Source organism: Euprymna scolopes, chromosome 31 (assembly GCF_053919585.1).
Source record: "Euprymna scolopes isolate OS-2025 chromosome 31, ASM5391958v1, whole genome shotgun sequence".
NCBI lineage: Eukaryota > Metazoa > Mollusca > Cephalopoda > Sepiida > Sepiolidae > Euprymna > Euprymna scolopes.
In genome coordinates, this window is record NC_136512.1 from 13,892,062 (window position 1) to 13,914,427 (window position 22,366).

The following is a 22,366-nucleotide window of genomic DNA, read 5'->3' on the forward strand; positions in this document are numbered from 1 at the left end:
GAAAAGGCAATTGTTTTTCATGTTTGCATGTCCACCCAAAACTTTTAAGATACAAAAACACACACAAAATTTATATTTTCTTTATCAGTGTTATCCTGGATGTATAATATACAAAATCTAGAAAACAATTTTTTGGAGGCAGAAATGGCAAATATTTTGTTATGGAGGACAGAAAACTTTTAAAAAGAAAAAAAGAAGAGAAAAAAATCCAAGAGGCGAAAAAATAAAAATAAAAATCAGAAAGAGAGGGGGAAAAAAATCAGAAAGAGGGGGGGGGGAATCAGAAAGAGGGGGGGAATCAGAAAAAGGGGGGGAGGGAATCAGAAAGAGGAGGGGGGAGGGAATCAGAAAGAGGAGGGGGGAGGGAATCAGAAAGAGGAGGGGGGAGGGAATCAGAAAGAGGGGGGGAAAAATCAGAAAGAGGGGGGGGAAAATCAGAAAGAGGGGGGAAAAAATCAGAAAGAGGGGGGAAAAAATCAGAAAGAGGGGGGAAAAAATCAGAAAGAGGGGGGGAAAAATCAGAAAGAGGGAAAAAATCAGAAAGGGGGGAAAAAATCAGAAAGGGGAAAAAAAAATCAGAAAGGGGAAAAAAAATCAGAAAGGGGAAAAAAAATCAGAAAGGGGAAAAAAAAATCAGAAAGGGGAAAAAATATTTCAAAAAAGAATAAAAATAGAAAAATCAAGAAAGGCAACTAAAAACTTACTGTAGTTAGAGACTGTTTACAGAGCGGACATTGTGGACTGTGGTCAAGGGAGCGTACCAAGCATTCTCGGCAGAAGGCGTGTCCACAAGGAGTTACTAGAGGTTGATACAAAAGGAAGAGACACAGGCTACACTGAAGATCATCTTGTTTCAGCAGTTGAGTTAAGGGTTTGCAGCAGCTGAGATCACACATCAATAATGATGAAGAGTCTACAAGACAAATAAAACAGATAAGCATAAAAAAAATACATATGTAACAGTTTCAAATCAGCATTACTAAAACTTTATTAAAACAAGAGGTCCTCCTCTTATTAAATCTGGTAAAACAAACAAATAAAAAAGAAAAGTGGTTGGATCACTCTACCGTTCTTATAGGTATCTTACTGCGGATGCATTCCTCTATCTGGATAAGAGCCAGGTAGCCCTGAAATGGAGTAATGTTGCCACATTTGCTCGGCGCCCTTACATAGAGTTAGTAGGTGATGACCTTTTCTTTTCCCTGCATCCTCTTTCTTACAGAAGAGACGTTGCAAGACTGTGTCTGATCTATCAATATTTTCGTGGCAAATGCTTAACTTAACTCCAATCTATACTTCCCCCTTTGCCAAATTTTCACAAAAACACTCGACTAGCTACAACCACTATATACGATTTCCCCAACTCTCTAAATGTGCCTAAATATATATACATGTTTATAACCAGTTTTGGGATGATGAATTGGAATCTTGAATCAGAAAAATATTAACTTTTGGAGGTATCAGAAAAACTTGTACCTATTTTCCGATGATCTTTTTATTTTTTATTTTTATTTTTTTAAAAACAAAATCTCCACTGCTGGTAGTAATGATTAGAATATTCAATATTCATTGATTTTTTAAACTAAAATCTATAGATTATGCCCCCCCCCTTTCAAGTGTATTTTTATGTTTGATAAAATATCTGCACATCTAACATGTGCATTTTAGAATAATCAGGAGAAAATAACCACTATATAGTTAAATGTTTAGAGATTTATAAAGAACTAGCGAGGGGTACCCGGCGTTGCCTGGGTGTTTGGGGGATTTAAAAAAAAAAAAAAAAAAAAAAAAAAGTAAGTATGAGGATCGAACCCGAACCCTTGATGCAAAGTTGTAAATTAAAGTGTGAAAAACAAAAGTGCAACGTTAACCATTGCCCCCACCACGAGATGCTAACGGAAACACGTTTGAATTTATTTAATTACTTGGATTTAGCAGGTGCCCGTTTTAATGAATTAATAAGGTCAAGTTTGACTGCGGGATAGTATTCATTTACTGCTGAACGCCCCCCCCCCCCAGATGTTATATAGGAAAAAGACTAACCCACATGCAGCGAGCGACAAATATTGAATATTTATCTTCCCGAAATCGAGAAAATTAAATAGACATGCGAGCTTCGTTGTTAACTGTGAGATATTACGATTTATATGTGATATAAAAAGTTTTCAAAAGTTGTGAAGCGAGCGACCGCTTCTCTGAAAAAAGCCTTTTGTTGACATACAGAAAAAGCGAACACACATACATACATAAATGTTTAGATTTATAAAGAATTGGAATCGGGAATTTAGTACGGAATCAGTTATTGTATCGGAATCGGAAAAAATATTGGAATTTTCCCATTACTATTTATAACATTAAAAAATATTTTTCTTAAGTTTTATTTATTTATTTTTTTTTTTTACAAAGGAGTCGCTTCTTATGAAGACCAGCAGGCCACTCAAGGATAAGGGTTAATAAGTGTACAGTAGTGATTGGGACAATAGCATAGTAATCGTCGGTGGAAATTTGATACGGTTTGATTATTTAAGGGAACTGTTCAACAAGAACTTGTTTAAATTGGAATTGAAGACTACCATATTGTAATCAGTTGGAAAGCAGGCCAGCAGAACAGTTCCACAGGCGGGCAGTTCTAGGTAAAAAACCTTTGTTCATAGAATCCATGTTTAGGTGTAGGCACAGATAGAGAGTGGGGGGGGATTTTGATAGTGGTTGAAGCTTACAATCTTACTAAACAAAGTGTAACATTTAAAAAAAAAAAAAAAAAAAATGAAAAACTAAGAGTTCGACATGTAACAAGGAAGGTAATTATTTTCTGAAATACTCGGCCAATTTAACAAAACTCAATTTCTGCTCATTATCTTTAAAACTGTTTTCATTGATAATTTTTTACCTTATCGTTTTTTGTAATTTTTGGATATGTTCATTACTGTGACATAACAATCATGTAGATACCATTGTTTTTACTTGAAATGCAATATTTTGATTTTCGCTCTAATAATGAGGAAGAGCCAAACAATGATATTAATTTATTTCCCTTAAACCTATTTCAATGGAGATCAGATATTTAATATTAGAGACTTACGGAATTGCTTTGACCAAGAAGTGCACGATGGCCTGGGTTCCTCTTGGACTGACATTTCTTCTAGTCTTTGTTGACCTCGTTCTTCTGGCCATGAATTATACAATGATTGTAACAATGTCGAATCTGATGCAGCATGAGTAGGAATTGAGCCAACAAAAGTTTGGTCGTTAAATATCGTTGGAAGAGAATGACCTGCAAAAAAAAAAAAAAAGTTTTTTTTATTTTTAAAATCAATAAAAATTAATTCATGACTTTATTATAATAAATAGCAATGCATATTTATTTGTAGATGGGTCACTGTCCTGTCACGCAAAATTTAGGGTGTGCAAAACTGCCCGAGGAATAAGGAAAAAGAGCTCAGTTCCTTCACCCACCACCACAAAAAAAAAAAAAAAAAAAAAGGAATTCAATGTGTATTTATTTATTTATAGACTAGCAGGGGTACTCGGCATTGCTTGGGTATATATTAGTTTTACATATTGCCTAAAAGCAACCTCATTTTTTTTTTTTTACATTGCGTGTTTGGTGATCGAGAAATCTTATTTATTAAAAAGGAAGAAGGCACTAACATACTACAAGCATTAAATTAGCGCATGTATATAATAGTTTAATGTTTGTAGTATGGTATCACCTATCCTCCTTTATATAAACAGAATCTACTGATCGAATAATTTATAATCTGGAAACCATGACCCACGTACGTTAAAAGGTACTATGGCATCAATATATAGATTACTTACTTTTTTTGTTACGTGAGTGAGGACAGCATTCGTCATCTTCAGAATATTCACAATCACTCTGAAAAAAATAAATAAATAAATAATTAAATAAAAATAAAATAAATAAAATTTCTAGGAGAGATTTTCAAGCATAAGACCAACTAAACTTCTGACCTGCTTTCGGTAGGATTAAAACTGATATCTTCAGACAATGCTGACCTGGAACCATAGATTCAACACCTATCTACTGCGTCACAGGCCCCGAACTTGGTGAGACGACAACAACTATAGAAGGCAGTAATTACTGGGAATACAGTTAACATAGTTAACCACCTGACGAAGGCCAGAGAAATAGTTGGCCGAAACGTCGTGAAACAACAACTATGAAGATGATAAAAGCCCGCAAATAAATATACAATTACTCATCTCAAAGGATTCCAAAAATAAAAAATTACCGTAGACTTTTCCGAAAAACTGTCCTCGAATGATGTTGCTGCAGCCGCCGCTCCTAACACTGCTAAATCTGGTTGGCATTCTTCATCTAGTACGCAATCCGATGGTTTGCTTTTTGAGATTTTGTTAACTTGGAACCATGGATAGGACACCTGCTGCTTGCTGCTTGCCCCCTTGCTGGGTGCAATTTCAGTCCGGGGCATGCAAGCCAGTTGAGCCCTCTTGGTGAGAGAATGATAAAGTGATGTGTTACATAGATTTTCTTCTTGTTTTACATCTTCGGATAGTAACTGGTGAAGAGCCTATCAAACAAATGAAAAAGAAAAAATTATTCATAACTTTTTTTTTTGTACAAAAACAGTAATTAGTAAAAAGTCTACCAAGGAAAAAACATTTTTAGGCGATTAATTTTATAAAGAAAACCGTTTTTTAGGCGATTAATGGGAATTTGTAGGAATTACAACATAAATCTTGCAAATTTTGAATTATTGAGTAACCTCCCCCCTTTTTTTTTCAAGATTATTTTCAAAATCTTTTGGATTTTTTTTTTTTTTTAGATTTTCAAAATCTTTTGAATCAAAAGAGGTGGTGAAAATTTGAAAAACAGAAACTTTAGGACAGATCCTTATTGAACTTTGCTGGAATAACCTGGCAGCACAAACACTGTTGAGGCCATCACTATTGTTCAGTTGAAGTCAGCTCCTCTTGGATCTTCTAAAGCTCTGCTTGATCTGCTCTCAGCCACAAACCCAAACCAAAAATTTTCCTAAAACTAACTGACTCCTACATTTATCGACTCAGAATCAGAAATTCTTTGTCCAGTTTTTTGTCTAAAAGTGACCGATAAGCTGAAAATGACTCGCCCCCATGATCACCCATTCCACTTCCGACCATCCTCGTGTGCTTTGGTGAACTGTTTCTAACTATTGTCATGACTTATTTTATCAATCATTTTTATTTTAACACACAAAAAAAAAAAAAAAAAAAAAAAAAAAAGTTTAAGAGTCATAATTCAGCTAAATAATTCTGTTGTACTTGATGTTTGCATAATTGAAAGTATGACGCCTAAGTACACATAACTCAAACAGTCATGCAAACCTTACCACTAAAAGCCTGTCCTTTGGTCTTGACCAGTAAGGGTTCAACGTTAAGCAGTCCAATAATGCTGTGACAGCGGCTTCGTAGTTATGCATCTCGTGAAGAATACAACCTTTGCGATAATAACCCTGCAACAAAAATAAAGAATGTGATGGATATAGAAAGTATCAAAACACAGAAGAAATGGAAGGTAATTAGGAGGGAGAGATATATATAAAGAGAAAGAGAGAAAGAGAGATAGAGATCGTATGGAGCCAGAGAGATAGAGATTGTATGGAGCCAGAGAGAGAGAGAGAGATTGTATGGAGCCAGAGAGAGAGAGAGAGATTGTATGGAGCCAGAGAGAGAGAGAGAGATTGTATGGAGCCAGAGAGAGAGAGAGAGATTGTATGGAGCCAGAGAGAGAGAGAGAGATTGTATGGAGCCAGAGAGAGAGAGAGAGATTGTATGGAGCCAGAGAGAGAGAGATTGTATGGAGCCAGAGAGAGAGAGATCGTATGGAGCCAGAGAGAGAGATCGTATGGAGCCAGAGAGAGAGATCGTATGGAGCCAGAGAGAGAGATCGTATGGAGCCAGAGAGAGAGATCGTATGGAGCCAGAGAGAGAGATCGTATGGAGCCAGAGAGAGAGAGAGAGAGAGATCGTATGGAGCCAGAGAGAGAGAGAGAGATCGTATGGAGCCAGAGAGAGAGAGAGAGATCGTATGGAGCCAGAGAGAGAGAGAGATCGTATGGAGCCAGAGAGAGAGAGAGATCGTATGGAGCCAGAGAGAGAGAGAGATCGTATGGAGCCAGAGAGAGAGAGAGAGAGAGAGAGAGAAATTGGATGGAGCCAGAGAGAGAGAGAGAGAGAGAGAGAAATTGGATGGAGCCAGAGAGAGAGAGAGAGAGAGAGAGAAATTGGATGGAGCCAGAGAGAGAGAGAGAGAGAGAGAGAGAGAGAGAGAGAAATTGGATGGAGCCAGAGAGAGAGAGAGAGAGAAATTGGATGGAGCCAGAGAGAGAGAGAGAGAGAAATTGGATGGAGCCAGAGAGAGAGAGAGAGAGAGAGAGAAATTGGATGGAGCCAGAGAGAGAGAGAGAAATTGGATGGAGCCAGAGAGAGAGAGAGAAATTGGATGGAGCCAGAGAGAGAGAGAGAAATTGGATGGAGCCAGAGAGAGAGAGAGAAATTGGATGGAGCCAGAGAGAGAGAGAGAAATTGGATGGAGCCAGAGAGAGAGAGAGAAATTGGATGGAGCCAGAGAGAGAGAGAGAAATTGGATGGAGCCAGAGAGAGAGAGAGAAATTGGATGGAGCCAGAGAGAGAGAGAGAAATTGGATGGAGCCAGAGAGAGAGAGAGAAATTGGATGGAGCCAGAGAGAGAGAGAGAAATTGGATGGAGCCAGAGAGAGAGAGAGAAATTGGATGGAGCCAGAGAGAGAGAGAGAAATTGGATGGAGCCAGAGAGAGAGAGAGAGAGAGAGAGAGAGAGAGAGAGAGAGATTGGATGGAGCAGGAGAGAGAGAGAGCAGATAAGGAAAGAGAAACAGATAGTGAGAGTGCAAAAAAGAGATAGGAAACTAAAAGAAAGCTTGATACAATTAAAAAATAAAAAAAAAATAATAAAAAAAAAAACTAAAATTAAAACTTTTTTTTTTACCTTCGACCACGTTGGTTGCATTTCAACAACTTTTTCTGCATCTTTCAAAGCCAGATTGTACTGCTCAAGGCTGGAATAGGCCAAGCTGCGGTTACTCAGGACAAGGTGATATGATGGAGCTGAAGAACGAACACATTTCATAGATTAACTTCAAAATTAACGTAGAATTATAAATTTTTAAACAAAGAAAAGAAAAAGCTGAAACAGATATTCTTAACATATCATCCATTCAATGTTCACATCCAGTGATGGAAATCTTATTTTAAATGGCAAAAATCAAAATTTATACATCCGCAGCATAAGATTATGCGTACTATGCACATTACCTTAAAGATCAGGGGTGAGAGAAAAAAATTGAAGAAATGGAAGAGAAAGGAGGGTTATGCAAGAGTTGATAATAGGCATATTAGGAGAAAAAGCCAAAATGGGAGGTGGATGGAAAGATAGACAGATTAGGGTTAGAATTAGTATGAATATAGTAAGCGAGTCACCGAGTTAGATGGGAAGCAAGTAAAATGTAACTTGTTGTTTGAGGCGGAAAGGGAAAGTTGAAAGCTGTGTGTAAGGATGATTTGGTTGTTTGTTTTTTTTTTTTTATGGTATATCAACCTCCTTTTAGAGTTATTTAATGCTGAATACAGTGATTGTTTTGAAAAGTTTTTATGTTTCAAGTTATTTATATATCTTCAAATATTTATCCATGGTGTTTGGTTTGATTGTTTTGCAGAGAAAAGAAATTGTTTTTGTCTTTGATTTTTCAAAATAAGATTGAGTTTTGCAAAAGGAAAAATACAAACAAAAAATAAAAAACAATAGTATCCACATTTGGTACATTTTAGGTCAGGATTGATTGGTTGTTTTTGTTTTACGGCATATCAACCTTTTTCAGGTTATTTAATGCTGAATCTAGTTATTTTGAGGAACGATTTTTAATGGAGTATATTTTTTTATGTCAGATTCTATTTAACCCATAGTTGGGACCCTAACAGGTACTACCACTCTGGGTCAGAGTGGACCTGGGAGCAATGGCAATTAAAGGGTGGCTCTACACTCCCCAAAGCCCGCAAGGTGGGGCCTCAACATCGGATATAGTTTTAGGTCATATCCAGGACCTTTAGGTCAGGAAGTCAGTATCTTCAGACGACCCGATCTGATAAGACCAGAATGGAAACTATGACTAACTATTGTTCTTGAATTTGCAGTATTTTTCACTATGCTTTTGTGTAACCTGCATCTGATGTGAGAAAGAGGTGTTAAATGAAGAATAGATGGTGTAGGTCAGAGTGAGAGGGATGAGAGGGTCCAGTAGACTATAGAGAAACTGATAGGATTATATATAACTGCAGATTTTGCTTGCTTTCTTGCTCGCATCTTATCTTCGCCGATCAGACGATTTCATCTTTTAAAAAATGGGATGACAGGTGAATATATATATATATATATATATATATATATATTCACCTGTCATCCCATATATATATATATATATATATATATATATATATATATATATATATATAAAGGGCTCTATGAACAAATTTATCTTTAGTCGACCTTTGAGAACTAAATATTTTCATTTACTAGCCAAATAAAAAAGTTACTAGCCAAACCTACATGGTTTTTGGAATATGACATCTTCGTTCTGTGATGATTATGTGCATAAGTTTATTCAGTGTTTTTTTTTAATAAGTGTAATTCTAAATATACAACAAATTTTATGTTGATACTTGAACATTCTAATTTCTTCAGATATTTTTTTAAACAGCCTTCGTTACAAAAAAAAAAAAAAAAAAAAAAAGTATATTGTTCAATTAAACTTTTATTGTTTACATAATTTAACTTTATTTTTTTTTTAATACAACGAACAAAGTTGAAAAGATATTTTTCACTCAGTAGTGAGCTTTGGAAGATTGTCAGTGAAAGAAATACAATCGCCAAAAGATAAGCGTTTCATTATTTCTAGTCGCCATTTTGAAATATCACTTGCAAATGCGACTGTTTCACTCACAATGTAGAGCCCTGATATATATATATATATATATATATATATATGAAAAAAAAAAGGGGGGGACAAAATTTAGAAAGGTATACATAAATAGAGTTCAAAAGTCAGATCATTTAGAAAAGTAAAGAAAGCTGACCTGCACAGGTATTTAAAAATTTATATTAGTGTTGGGATGATTAATCAGAATCGGGAATCGGGAAAATTGGGGTATCGAAAAAATGTGCACATATTTTCTGATGCCAAAATGATTCTTCTGATTGTCTCTTATTTGAATGGGTTTAAAGCAAAGTCTTCCTTTGCTGGTAATAATGATAAAATAAATATTTATAGATTTTTAATTACTAGTAACAACTAAAATCGAGAGAAGATCACCCGCAAGTGTATTTTTTTCATTTAGGAAAATATCTGCACATTTAGCATTTTGCGTTTTTATGGTAATCAGGGAAAATAACTATAGTTAAATATTTAGAGATTTATAAAGAATCAGAATCAGGAATTTAGTACAGAATCGGCAAATATATTGGGATCATCCCATCACTAATATATATATATATATATATATATATATATATATATATATATATATATATGTGTGTGTGTGTGTGTGAATGAATTACGGCATAACCACATTAACACCGGTTCTTGTGAACAGGTGAATTATATATATATATATATATATATATATGTTACAGTTTTTAAAAGGGTAAGTGAAATCATGAGAATTTGAGGGAAGATGGATGCAGGGAGAAAAACAATAGACACTAAAAATAGTCCAAAGACTAAAATAAAAAAATGTAAAAAATTTTATTTTATTTTTATTTTTTTTTTTACTTTAAAAAATTTTTTTTTATCCTTTTAAAAACTGTAATAAAATTTTTTACCACAAAAACTTTTTAAATATATATATATATATATATATAAAACTTGGTGAGTTAGAAGAAGAGAGTAAATTCAATTCTAGAAGAGGAGACTTATCGGGATAATACAAAGCTTAACAAATTTCAATGGAGCTTATATAGGAAACAATAAGAATGGAAAATGACGTCACAAAAACTATATATTGGTATATATAGAATTAGTCATTTATTTAATAAGGATATACAAACATTTAATTGGGGAATAAAGGGGACTCTTTATACCAAGGTATTTCAAATCCTAACTCTTCTCATCAGAAGAGTAGAGAAGATGTGAGCTAACATAATGGAGATGTGACGTCTAGGGAGGAATTCATCAGGAATGAAATTAGCAAATAAATAAAATTATTGATGTTATTTGGGGGAACTATATTGAACTCTAAGATAAAGGAGGAGCGTATCAAATAAAGTGTAATGTAAAAAGGTATATAGGGTTTCTATCATAGTCTTGAAGAATGTGGGTAGTTTACATGTTTAAACTTAAGGGGAAGATACAGGGTAGGTTGGGTGGTGGTTCTATTTTATCCATATGTAAGATGTGTAGTATCTATGGAGAGGGTTTACGTTAAAAGGTATTTTATCAACAGAAGTGACCGAGATCACAACAGCACTTATCACCCAACTAAATGAATCATTATATATATATATATATACACACACACGCATATATAGTTTTTGTGACTTCATTTTCCACTTATCGTCTCCTATATATATATTTTTTTTTATAATTACATGGGAGTCACCATTTATCAAGACCCGGAGGCCACTCGAGGATAAGGTTTATTGCGAGCACAGTAATCAATCGGAAAACATTGTAGTAATGGATATTTGATAAATTGGATTACTTAAGTTTCAGTATAGTCAGGTGAGAAACGGGCAATCGGCAGAGTTTCACAGGCACGCAGTTCTAAGAAAGAAGTTTTGTTCATGGAATCTACGTTTTGATTTAGGGACAGATAAAAAGTGGTGGAAATTATTGACAATGGCTTCAGCTGGACGGATGTTTTTCATGAAAGATTGACGAGGGGGGGGGATCAGAGATTAGAGCTTAGAAGAGTACTTGCCATGAAAATAACGATAAAACAAAGACAGGCTCGCAATGTCTCTTCGGTGGGAGAGAGATTGCGGGGAGGAGAAAAGGGCATCCCCCACTAAGATACGAAGGTCAATCCTAGAAGCTTGTCAAAACATGGAGCCTCCCCAAGACAAGAGCCATCTATTTCAATTGATGCCACATGGGGACAAGGATCACGCATGCAAATGCTGCAACACTATTCTACTATTGGCAAGAATAGTGCAGTCCTGGTGGTGATTATCAAAGAAGTACCTGCTCCCAAATTTCTTGAATTTGCAATAACGGGGTTCAGCAGATAGTGGGCAGAAAGGGTCATCACCGCACTAACTGAGAGTAAGCGAGGAAAAATCAGACTTGAAATGACTTGTTCAAAGATTGACCTCAAGCATATTAAAACGAAGGATCAAATTTCATTGAGAAAGTCACTTGCTACTGTCATGACCCATTTTTTTTTTTTTTTTTTTTTTTTTTTTACAAGGGAGTCACCACTTTGTGACACTATGTTCATCGATGGTGAGATGGGAGGATGGGGATAGGAAATGAAGAATAGATGACAAAAGAAAAGGAAGTAGGTTTAGCGAGTAATAAAAGAACCTATCAATAGACAATGGATAGGAATTTGTTGTTAACACAGACAAAGAGACATAAAGGGTAGGCTTAATTTAGGGTGTGGCTAATGGCGATAACAAAAGGACTGAACAATAAACTAAGGATTAAACAATAGGAACAATACTTGGCAGGGAGGGGGGCTCAGTCAGATGTTTAGTCAGTTGAGGCCTGAACTATGAGGTGAACAGTTGGAGTTTGAACTCTACTGAAGAAGGATCATAGTTTGGACCAGATCGACAGCCCTTGAACAGACAGATGAATTAATAAACTAACTGATTTAGGGTTTAAATCAGGGTGTGACTAATGGCAATAGCAAAAGGATTGAGTAATGAGCCAAGGGACAGTTGGTATCCAAAATGCACCGAACGTTGTGGGTGAAGCTGTCAAAACTGATATTGCCGGAGGTGAATAGACCAAGTAATTGACCCCCACAGAGGTCGGGTCGAAACACCTGCTAGGGAACAGGTAATACACATATATACAAGAAACGAGGCACAAGCCAGCAGTTAGAAAGCGATATTAGATGAGACTGCTATTGAATCCGCCCCCTCTTGTTTCTCCTCTCCGTCTACAGCTTGGGTGCGTGCACATAAGGCAAGAAATAAAATGATGTTTTTATATTTTCTTAACAAACGAATTATTTTCTGGCTGATGAGAAATGACCAGCGTTCACCGCGGCTACATCACAAAACTAACAAGAGAAAGATGGAGATAGAAGTCCTGTTACCTACCTTCCACCAAAGCCTGCGTGAATATTCCAATGGCTCCTCGATAGTCCTTTCTTTGCATATGCTTCTTGCCATCCTGCCGCATCTGTTCGGCAAGGCAGTGTTTGGGGAAGACCTTTGTAATCAAGTTATGAAGCAGTGTGGTGGACGGACATCTTTTGCGGTCAAGAATGCAATCGGTGATTCCACACAACCTGCACACCCATGTTTCGTCATTCTGAAGGCACTTGTGGCAAAACGTATGTCCGCAAGACAAAGTGGTTGGTTTATACAAAACTGCTTTACACAGGTAGCACCTATGAGAGAGAAAAAAGGGGACAAAATTTAGAAAAAAATTCAAAAGTCTGATCATTTAAAGCAGGCATGCACAAGGACTTAAAAATTCATATATATATATATATATATATATATGTAGATTGTAGTTTGCTTGAAGCATTGTTGAAGAAAATTATAAGGTAAAATTAAAAGCCAAGAACAATGCGAGATTTTTTTTTTATATAGAGTAAAATTAAATGAAAACAAGAAATAAATTTCTTTTTTTTGTTGTTTGTTTTTTCTTTTTCACACAAATTTTAACTCTAAACAACAGTAAATTTTTTTTTTTCCTGTTGTATTCAATGGTGTTATAATTCTCAATATATTTCAGACCGATAAGTCCTTTTTCAAGAGAAGACAGCGGAAGAGTGTTCAAAATTGGAAAAGTACTCTGTAGCTGCTTTTTCAATTTTGAACACTCTTCCGCTGTCTTCTCTTGAAAAAGGACTAATAGGTCTGAAATATATTGAGATTTATAACACCATTGAATACAACAGGAAAAAAAAAAAAAAAAAGAATTTACTGTTGTTTAGAGTTAAAATTTGTGTGAAAAAGAAAAAACAAACAACAAAAAAAAAAAAGAAATTTATTTCTTTTGTTTTCATTTAATTTTACTCTATATAAAAAAAAAATCTCGTATTGTTCTTGGCTTTTAATTTTACCTTATATATATATATATATATATATATATATATATATATAATGAAATCAAAAGGATGTAGTGCTTACCTGATATACGCAATGGTAAACTTCAATTTAACATAAATACCACTGTTTATATATAGATAATTTAATCCCAACTGCATAAAAAAAGCTCAATATGCAATAGAGAGTAGAGCTTATAAGAGAAAGAAAATTAAAACTGTAAGTTGAACTTTACAATCAAAATTTATTGTTCGACTGAATACTCCAAAAACAATTTACAAAGTCCTTATTCTGCATAGTTTCAAAGAATGCTATTCTTGCTATTCTTCTCGTGAGAGGACAGAAAGAAATCAGCAAATTATATTTGTAGCAATGCTAGAATTTGCTAGTTATAGCATTTTATGTGCGGCTTGTTTTTATATTTTTATACACATTCAACATTTTTTTGCTTGTTTTTCTTAACAATTTATGACAACAATAAATTGCGGTTTCCCTTAATGCTATAACCAACAAATTCTAGCATTGCTACAAATATAATTTGCTGATTTCTTTATGTTCTCTGATGAGAATAAGAATAGCATTCTTTGAAACTATGCGGAATAAGGACTTTGTAAATTATTTTTTGGAGTATTCAGTCAAACAATAAATTTTGATTGTAAAGTTCAACTTAGTTTTAATTTTCTTTAAAATACAGTACAGTATATAATACACATGTATATAATCAAATAACATAAATAACACTGTAAGTCAGGGCAAATATCGTAACCACGTAACAAGGGTTCAGAAAAAACATTGCATTCCACATCGTAACATGAAAAAAAAAAAAAATGTATCCTAGGGCCACTATATCCCAGGGTTCTGCTGTAATAATATGTGATCATTGTTGTAATGGTTGTGAGAAAGGAATTCAGTAATTTCAACCTGCAGTGATCGTTCAATGAAGAAAGAAGTCAGCGAAACATTAAAAAAAAAGGGAACATTCAAAAGAAACAGGAGGAAAAAAGAATATTGTCTACCAAGAGGTGCTAGACTGAAGGATTAAATTAAAGACTATCTTTTACTATGTGATTTTAATGTTTGTATTGAACTATGTAGCACAATATTACTTTCTAAGTATTTATTAGTACTTATTAATTTATCTCATTAGAATCAATTCTATATTTCAAATACAGACACTATTTTCATAGAAATGTTATTAAACTCATTTGTTGCGTGTTATTGGTTTTTCTGTTAAAAAATAAATAAATAAAAAAACTAATTTTTTTTGTGCTAATCCAGAAAAATATCAGCTTTATGAAAACATTTATTAATTCAATATAATTCTCATTCCGTGGAATTTCTATGGGTCCAATATGCTTGTGAGAGAGATGTGAATTTGAAAGGAACCAGGCCATTGCTTGATATTATTATCTGAATAGGCAATTAAAGTAATCCCCTGCAACTTAAAAAAAAAAAAAAAAAAAAAAAAAAAAAAAGGAGAAAGGTGTTTATAAATGAAATCTAATCACACTAATGGTCAACATGTACACTGCAAACAAGATCCCTTTTTCAATTTGTGTTTTATATATATTAGTGATGGGACGATTTTAATATCCCCCCCCCCCGATTCCGATACAATTACAGATTCCGATTCTTTATAAATTTCTAATTATTTAACTATAAAAGTGTTATTTGTCCCGATTATTGTAAAAAAAAAAAAAAAAAAAAAAAAAAAAATCCTAAATGTGTCTATATTTTCACAAACGTAAAAATGCACTTGCGGGGAGGGTATCTAGAGATTTTAGTCTTACTGGAAGTTTAAATCAATAAATATTTATTTTATTATTACTGTCAGTGGTGGAAGATGTTTCTTAAACCAAAATCAAATAAAAAAAGATAATTTAAGGAATCGGTTTTGGCATCAGAAAAGAGGCTCAAATGTTTTCAATTCTGATAACGACAAACCAAAAAGCTCCGATTTTTCTGATCCAATTAATCATCCCAACACTAATAATATATATATATATATATATATATATATTTCCACAGCCAAACAACGTCGCAGCTCACAAGAGCCATGACAGCCAACAAACTGGAAGTCCAAAACTAGAGTTTCGCCCTCATTTCGGTTCATCAGTTAGACATATACGAACCTGGGATTCGAAACCCGAGCCTCTTGCATACGAGGCAAACACTCTGCCAACTGAACAAACGCCGCACACAAGGAAGTCTATTAACTAACAAAGATCAAGCAAACCGCGACAAAATCCAACTGTGGAATGGCCCTACTTTATATAAATTTTTTGGTCCTTGAAACTACAAGTTAAAGTTTTGCTCCAGTCCCAAAAATGAAACGACCCACTCAGCCAAAAATAACCTGTTTATTTCCCCTTGCTCTTAAGAGAAATGGGAATATTGCACTTTAGTTAGCCTTGTTTGCACTGACGACGATACATGCATGCAACTCTATACCTGCAATTTCAACTGCTCGCCTTACCCCAAACGCATGTTTTGAACATGCATTCTTTTTCATCTTCTTATGGACCATATTGAGATTCTAATGTCCACCTCAAGAGCATGAAGCTACAGTCCGCAGCAAATGTTTACATAGATGAAGCCAACAGAGACACAAACACTGTATACAAGTAACTTGTTAGATACAAGGATGGTTAGAGAGAGAAAAAAAAAATATAGTCATGTTGACAAGTTTTACCTTAAAAGAAATACAATAACATTTGCAATAAGAGACAAGTAAAAAAAAAAAAGAAAAAAAAAAAGAAAGTGTGGTGGTGTTAACAAATGATTCTATTTTAAATTTTGGAAACAAATTATTTAAACTTTTTTAATACGTTCTTCAGTTTAATTTTATTTTGGTTTTCCGAAACAATACTATTAAAAAAACAACAAACAAAAAAAAAAAAATCTATTAAAAGAATCTATTATAAATTTCATTTCTATACATTCTAATATATTTCTGTTATTTTATGGACCTAACCGATAACTGCCTCTAGTGACCCTAGATGGTATAAAAGGAAATTTTTATGGTGTCTGAATAATTTAACGCGTATTGAAACTTTTTTTTTTTTTTTTTTTTTTTTTACATGATAGTCATCATTTATCAAGGCCTTGAAGCCACTCGGGGATAAGGGTTATTGCGTGTACAGTAATCAATGGGATAATATCGTAGTAATTATTAGTAATGGAGATTTGATAAAGTGTCTTACTTAAGGGGGGGGCGGTTCATCAGGAATTTGTTTATGTTGGACTTGAAAACATCCAAGTTGTTGTCAGGTGGGAAACAAGCAAACGGAAGAGAATTCCACAGGCGTGCACTTCTAAGAAAGAAGCTTCGTTCGTGGAATCTACGTTCTGATTTAGGCACAGATAGAGAGGGGGGAAAATTATTGACAGTGATTTCAGCTAAATGGGTGTGTTTTGTGAAAGATTGGCGAGGGGCGACCAGAGATTGGAGCTCAGACAAGCACTTGCCATGGAAATAATGATAAAACAAACACATGTTCGCAACATCTCTTCTGTGGGAGAGAGGCTGCAGGGAAGAGAAAAGGGCATCCCCCACTAAGCTACAAAGTCTATTTTGTACTCTGTCAAGGCAGGATAGGCTGTTTTTAGCAACTCCTGTCCATGTCCATCGCCAAACCGGAAATAATGCTAGTCAATCGAAAAGAGGGGATTATTTTTGAAAATATCAGCGAAAAAAAGCGACCCCTCTATGTAGAAAAGTGTCTAGTTTAAGGTGAAGGTGAAGGAATTAATGTTTTTAGGCAATTTTTTTATATTTGTTGTCCGAAGGATACCGATCTTGTGAAAATCTGTTGCCTCAGTCAAAAGCTTTAGGCAGACATACAAACATACATTTAAACAGACAGGTGAGATTTATATTATAGACTAGTGGGGAGTACCCAGCGTTGCCCGGGTGTTTGGAGGTGTGTGTGTAAAAAAAAAAAAAAAAAAAAAAAAAAAAGTTAAAAGAAAAATATTTCAGTAGGAAGGTAGGATTGAACCCTGAAGCCTTGACGAGAAGGTGGAAACGAAAGGGGAAAAAAAGCCAGTCACCTCCGCCAGGAGGGAGAGAAACTGATAAGGGCGTTATATGAAGGTTTATGAAGCGAAATAAACAGGTGCGAGGAAGTGGCGTGGTGTCTGACCTAGTTTTGCATTGCAAGCCAGATCATTCGCTTTTGCTTTTCGAAGACACGGCGAGCTGATAAAATTCGGACTAATTAAATACACACATGACCCCCATTAAGTGGTAGTTATTATGCTTTTGACACGATATAAAAAGTTTTAAGTATGAGCGAGCCTACCCAGAAGGCCTGGGAAGAAAGCCTTTCGCGGACATACGCAGAAAAGCGAACATGCATACATACATACACACACATATATAGATTATGTAACAGATCAAATAAAATATAAGCTTATGTAAGTAATGTCAGCCTTTACATAGCGTAACCTTTATTTAATCTGATAAAAATAAAAATTGTCTTGTGGGGTTGGGCAATAAATTAATCAGTATGAAAAAGAGGTTATGGTGGTGTATGGGTTAAGTTGGGTTTTTTTTTTCATCCGAATAACCATAAAATCAGTGTCAATCTCACACAATACATGTAGATGGCCACTATATTTTATCAATATTGCTCAGTTTACTTTTTTCAAGCAGTATTCATCTTAGGCGGGTTGAACCAACTTCCCTAACAAGCAGGCACCCAGTCGCATGTATATTCTGGTCAGGGGAGACAACAATGTTTAGTTTTTGCAGGAAGGTATCAACGTCATATATACAGCACCTAGTATTACCAAATGATCACCCATCTGGTACTGACCAGACTCAACGTTGCTAAATTTTGGTTATTTAACGAGATCTGGTGTGTCAACGTAATTATTCTGTTTACTTTAATCTCAACTGACTGACATATTTTAAAATAACACATTTTAAACGGACAATATTAATGTGTCAGGAAGTGGGTGATCATTTTATATTAAATTTTTTTTTTTTTTTTCATTTATTTACCACCAACTTTTTCAGGCTGCTTATATGTAATCATATCAATCTCAGAATCATATCAATCTCAGAATCATATCAATCTCAGAATCATATCAATCTCAGAATCATATCAATCTCAGAATCATATCAATCTCAGAATCATATCAATCTCAGAATCATATCAATCTCAGAATCATATCAATCTCAGAATCATATCAATCTCAGAATCATATCAATCTCAGAATCATATCAATCTCAGAATCATATCAATCTCAGAATCATATCAATCTCAGAATCATATCAATCTCAGAATCATATCAATCTCAGAATCATATCAATCTCAGAATCATATCAATCTCAGAATCATATCAATCTCAGAATCATATCAATCTCAGAATCATATCAATCTCAGAATCATATCAATCTCAGAATCATATCAATCTCAGAATCATATCAATCTCAGAATCATATCAATCTCAGAATCATATCAATCTCAGAATCATATCAATCTCAGAATCATATCAATCTCAGAATCATATCAATCTCAGAATCATATCAATCTCAGAATCATATCAATCTCAGAATCATATCAATCTCAGAATCATATCAATCTCAGAATCATATCAATCTCAGAATCATATCAATCTCAGAATCATATCAATCTCAGAATCATATCAATCTCAGAATCATATCAATCTCAGAATCATATCAATCTCAGAATCATATCAATCTCAGAATCATATCAATCTCAGAATCATATCAATCTCAGAATCATATCAATCTCAGAATCATATCAATCTCAGAATCATATCAATCTCAGAATCATATCAATCTCAGAAGAATTTCATTGTTATTTTTCAGTACTAGACTTAAAATGCATCAAACATTGATGTTTTTGTTTTTTTATCCTTTCCCTTTGCAAAACTCAATCATGTTCTGAAAAGTCAAAAACAAAATTTTCCTCTCCAAAACCAGCAAACATGTAAATATTTGAAGCTACAAAGAAATTAAGCATAAAAGTCCCCCCCCCCTCCCTCACGGGGGGGGGGCTTTATGCTTTATGGGGACTGTATTAATTAAGCTGTAATGAGTTGATATGCCATAAAATAACAGAACCAAACTCAAATATTTGTAGGGGAAAAGATGAAAATGAAAAAAAATGAAAACGATGAAAAAAATGAAAACAAAGATGAAGAAAACAAAGATGAAGAAAACAAAGATGAAGAAAACAAAGATGAAGAAAACAAAGATGAAGAAAACAAAAACTAAAGTAAATAAAAAAATAAAAAATGAAGAAAATAAAAAACGAAAAAAAAAAAATGAACGAAATAAAAAAAATAAACAAAATAAAAAAAATAAACAAAATAAAAAAAATGAACAAAATAAAAAAAATGAACAAAATAAAAAAAATGAACAAAATAAAAAAAATGAACAAAATAAAAAAAATGAACAAAATAAAAAAAGTGAACAAAATAAAAAAAAATGAACAAAATAAAAAAAAATGAACAAAATAAAAAAAATGAACAAAATAAAAAATGAACAAAATAAAAAAATGAAGAAAATAAAAAAATGAAGAAAATAAAAAAATGAAGAAAATAAAAAAATGAAGAAAATAAAAAAATGAAGAAAATAAAAAAATGAAGAAAATAAAAAAATGAAGAAAATAAAACTAAGTGAAAAAAGATAAAAAGGAAATAAATAAGTAAAAAAGCAGAAAATATCAAATTCACTTTATTTTCTAGAAGATTACTCACAAGGATCCAATATTTAAAGTTATATAATTGCTCACGACTATCACATAAATTTTTAAACAAATCTATTCAAGCAATTTTCGTTCATGGAAAGAAAAAGTCCTAATGTTTGGACATTCATTATCTGTTAACAATCAAGTCTGCTATTAAAAATCAATAAATTCAGTTTGATAAATAGAATGTGTCACAGAATAAAATCTCACACACACACACTTATATAACAGCCTATTTTGGTTACATAACATATTCAACGCACCCTAACAATAACAAATTATAATTACGATGCTAAAAAAAATACAATCTATGAAAGCAGCACATGAAATAATGACGTGTCGTCGTCGTTGGAACTTGTAGGAGTTCTGTTATGTAAACAGCGTTACGTAACCAGGAAACTTTCATTGTAGAAATTGCCAGAAATGGTCATTTTTTTTTTTTTTTTTTTTTTTGTATCTTGAAAGTTTGCTGTTTTGGGGCGATTTATAAAAAAATAAAATAAAATAAAATAAAGGTGAACCATACGTTGGAAAACCAGAGAGAATTCCAGGATTAATGGGAAACTAATAAATTCTTTACAAAGATACATTTTTTTTTCTTACCATTTTCTTTTTATGATTTATAAATTGTATACCACAATCTATATTATAAAAGTTAACATACGCGTGTCTGGCTTGCTTCAATAATTATTTTTGCAAAATTATTTTTATTAGCAAAAAGAGGGGGCTTAATCTTAACAGTTTGTTTGTTTGTTTGTTTGTTTTGTTTTACGGCATATCAACCACTTTGGGGTCATTTAATGCCGAAAGGTTCGTTATGTTGTGTTAAATATTGGTTTGTTCTTCTTAAGGTTTTTTTTTTTTTTTTTTTTTTTTTTTTGGGGGGGGGGGGTCTTTCCTTATATTTTTGAGTATATTTTAGTTTCTTTCAGAAAATTGATAATTTTTTGGGGATCAATCTTGTTTAATATTGTTTTCAGATTTTTTTCTTGGTAATACTTTGTTCGGATTTGTTCAAGGTCAATGCAGTTTGTCAGTATATGGTGTATTGTGTAGGGTTCTTGACACGTTATACAGTTTGGTGTCTCCTCCCCTTTTAGTAGATGTGAGTGGGTGATGTGAGTGTGACCTATTCGCAGTCTGGTCATTACTACCTCTTCCTTTCTTGTTAACTTTTTGGTGTCTCTCGTTCCAATATTTGGTGTTATTTGGAATAGTTTGTTTTTGGTGCATGAGCTCCAGTTTTCTTGCCATTTTCTCTTCAAAAATGTGTTTATTTTAGTCTTTAGGTCTGTATAGGGGATTTTTCCACTTATGTGGTTTTGTTGCAGAGTTTCCTTTGCTGCCTTATCTGCTTGTTCATTCATGTATATGCCGATATGGCTTGGTATCCAGCAAAAGATAATGTTTTTTTTTATGGTTATGGCATCTATTTTGTTTAGCAATTTTGTAATAAGTGGATTTGTCATTTTTTTTTCTTTTAGAGATATGAGTATTGAAAGTGAGTCAGTAAATATGATATATTTTTGATGGTCATCATTGGTTATTATATTCAGTGCCAAATCTATGGCTGTTGCTTCTGCGCTGAAAATAGAAGATTCGTTTGGGAGCCTTTTCTTTAGTTTTATTTTTTTGTGGATGGCTGCGCATCCTACTTTATCTCCATCTTTTGATCCGTCAGTGTAAATTTGTGTATATTCTTTGTATGTATTCTGGATGATAAGTAGTTCTTCATGGAAGGTTGATGGGTGGGTTTTCGTTTTGGGATATTTATTTAATTTTAATATTATGTGTGGTTGTTTGATCATCCAGGGTGGAGTTTTTGATTTGTTATATTTATGTATTTTTGTAATGTCCATTTGGGCTTCTGTGAGAAGGTTTTTTATCCGGAGGCTGTAGGGCTTGATATCTTCTTTCTTGTTGAAGAGATGTGTGTATTGTGGGTGAAGGGTACATTGATATGCAGGATTTGTTGGACTTGATACCAGCTTTAGGTAATATTGTAGCGCTAACTTCTGTCGTCTTAGAATCAGTGGAGGCTCGTGGGCCTCTATATAGAGGCTTTCTACTGGAGAGGTTCTAAATGCTCCCAAGGCTAATCTTAATCCTTGATGGTGGATTGTATTTAGTTCTTTTATGTAGGACTTCCTTGCTGCTCCATAGATGAAGCATCCATAGTCCATTTTAGATCTGATTAGAGTTTGGTATAATTTTAATAATGTGACTTTGTCTGCACCCCAATCGGTGTGTGCTAGGACTTTGATCAATTGCATTGTCTTTTGGCATTTTGCTTTTAAATATTTTATATGCGGTATAAAGTTCAATTTTTTATCAAATATAATACCTAAATATTTAT

General features: G+C 33.7%; 1 protein-coding gene across 1 annotated transcript in view; it reads right to left on the reverse strand.

The window, feature by feature from the left end:
• Positions 1–22,366, reverse strand: part of LOC145255630 (LON peptidase N-terminal domain and RING finger protein 3-like) — a 73,241-nt gene that overhangs the window by 9,715 nt on the left and 41,160 nt on the right. The window contains exons 2-8 of the mRNA XM_080114157.1: positions 12,329–12,621; positions 6,995–7,113; positions 5,358–5,480; positions 4,257–4,556; positions 3,823–3,880; positions 3,083–3,274; positions 705–913 (exon numbers count right to left, since the gene is read on the reverse strand). Of these exons, the coding sequence (XP_079970283.1) occupies positions 705–913; positions 3,083–3,274; positions 3,823–3,880; positions 4,257–4,556; positions 5,358–5,480; positions 6,995–7,113; positions 12,329–12,621 (1,294 nt within the window). The remainder of the gene's footprint in view (positions 1–704; positions 914–3,082; positions 3,275–3,822; positions 3,881–4,256; positions 4,557–5,357; positions 5,481–6,994; positions 7,114–12,328; positions 12,622–22,366) is intronic.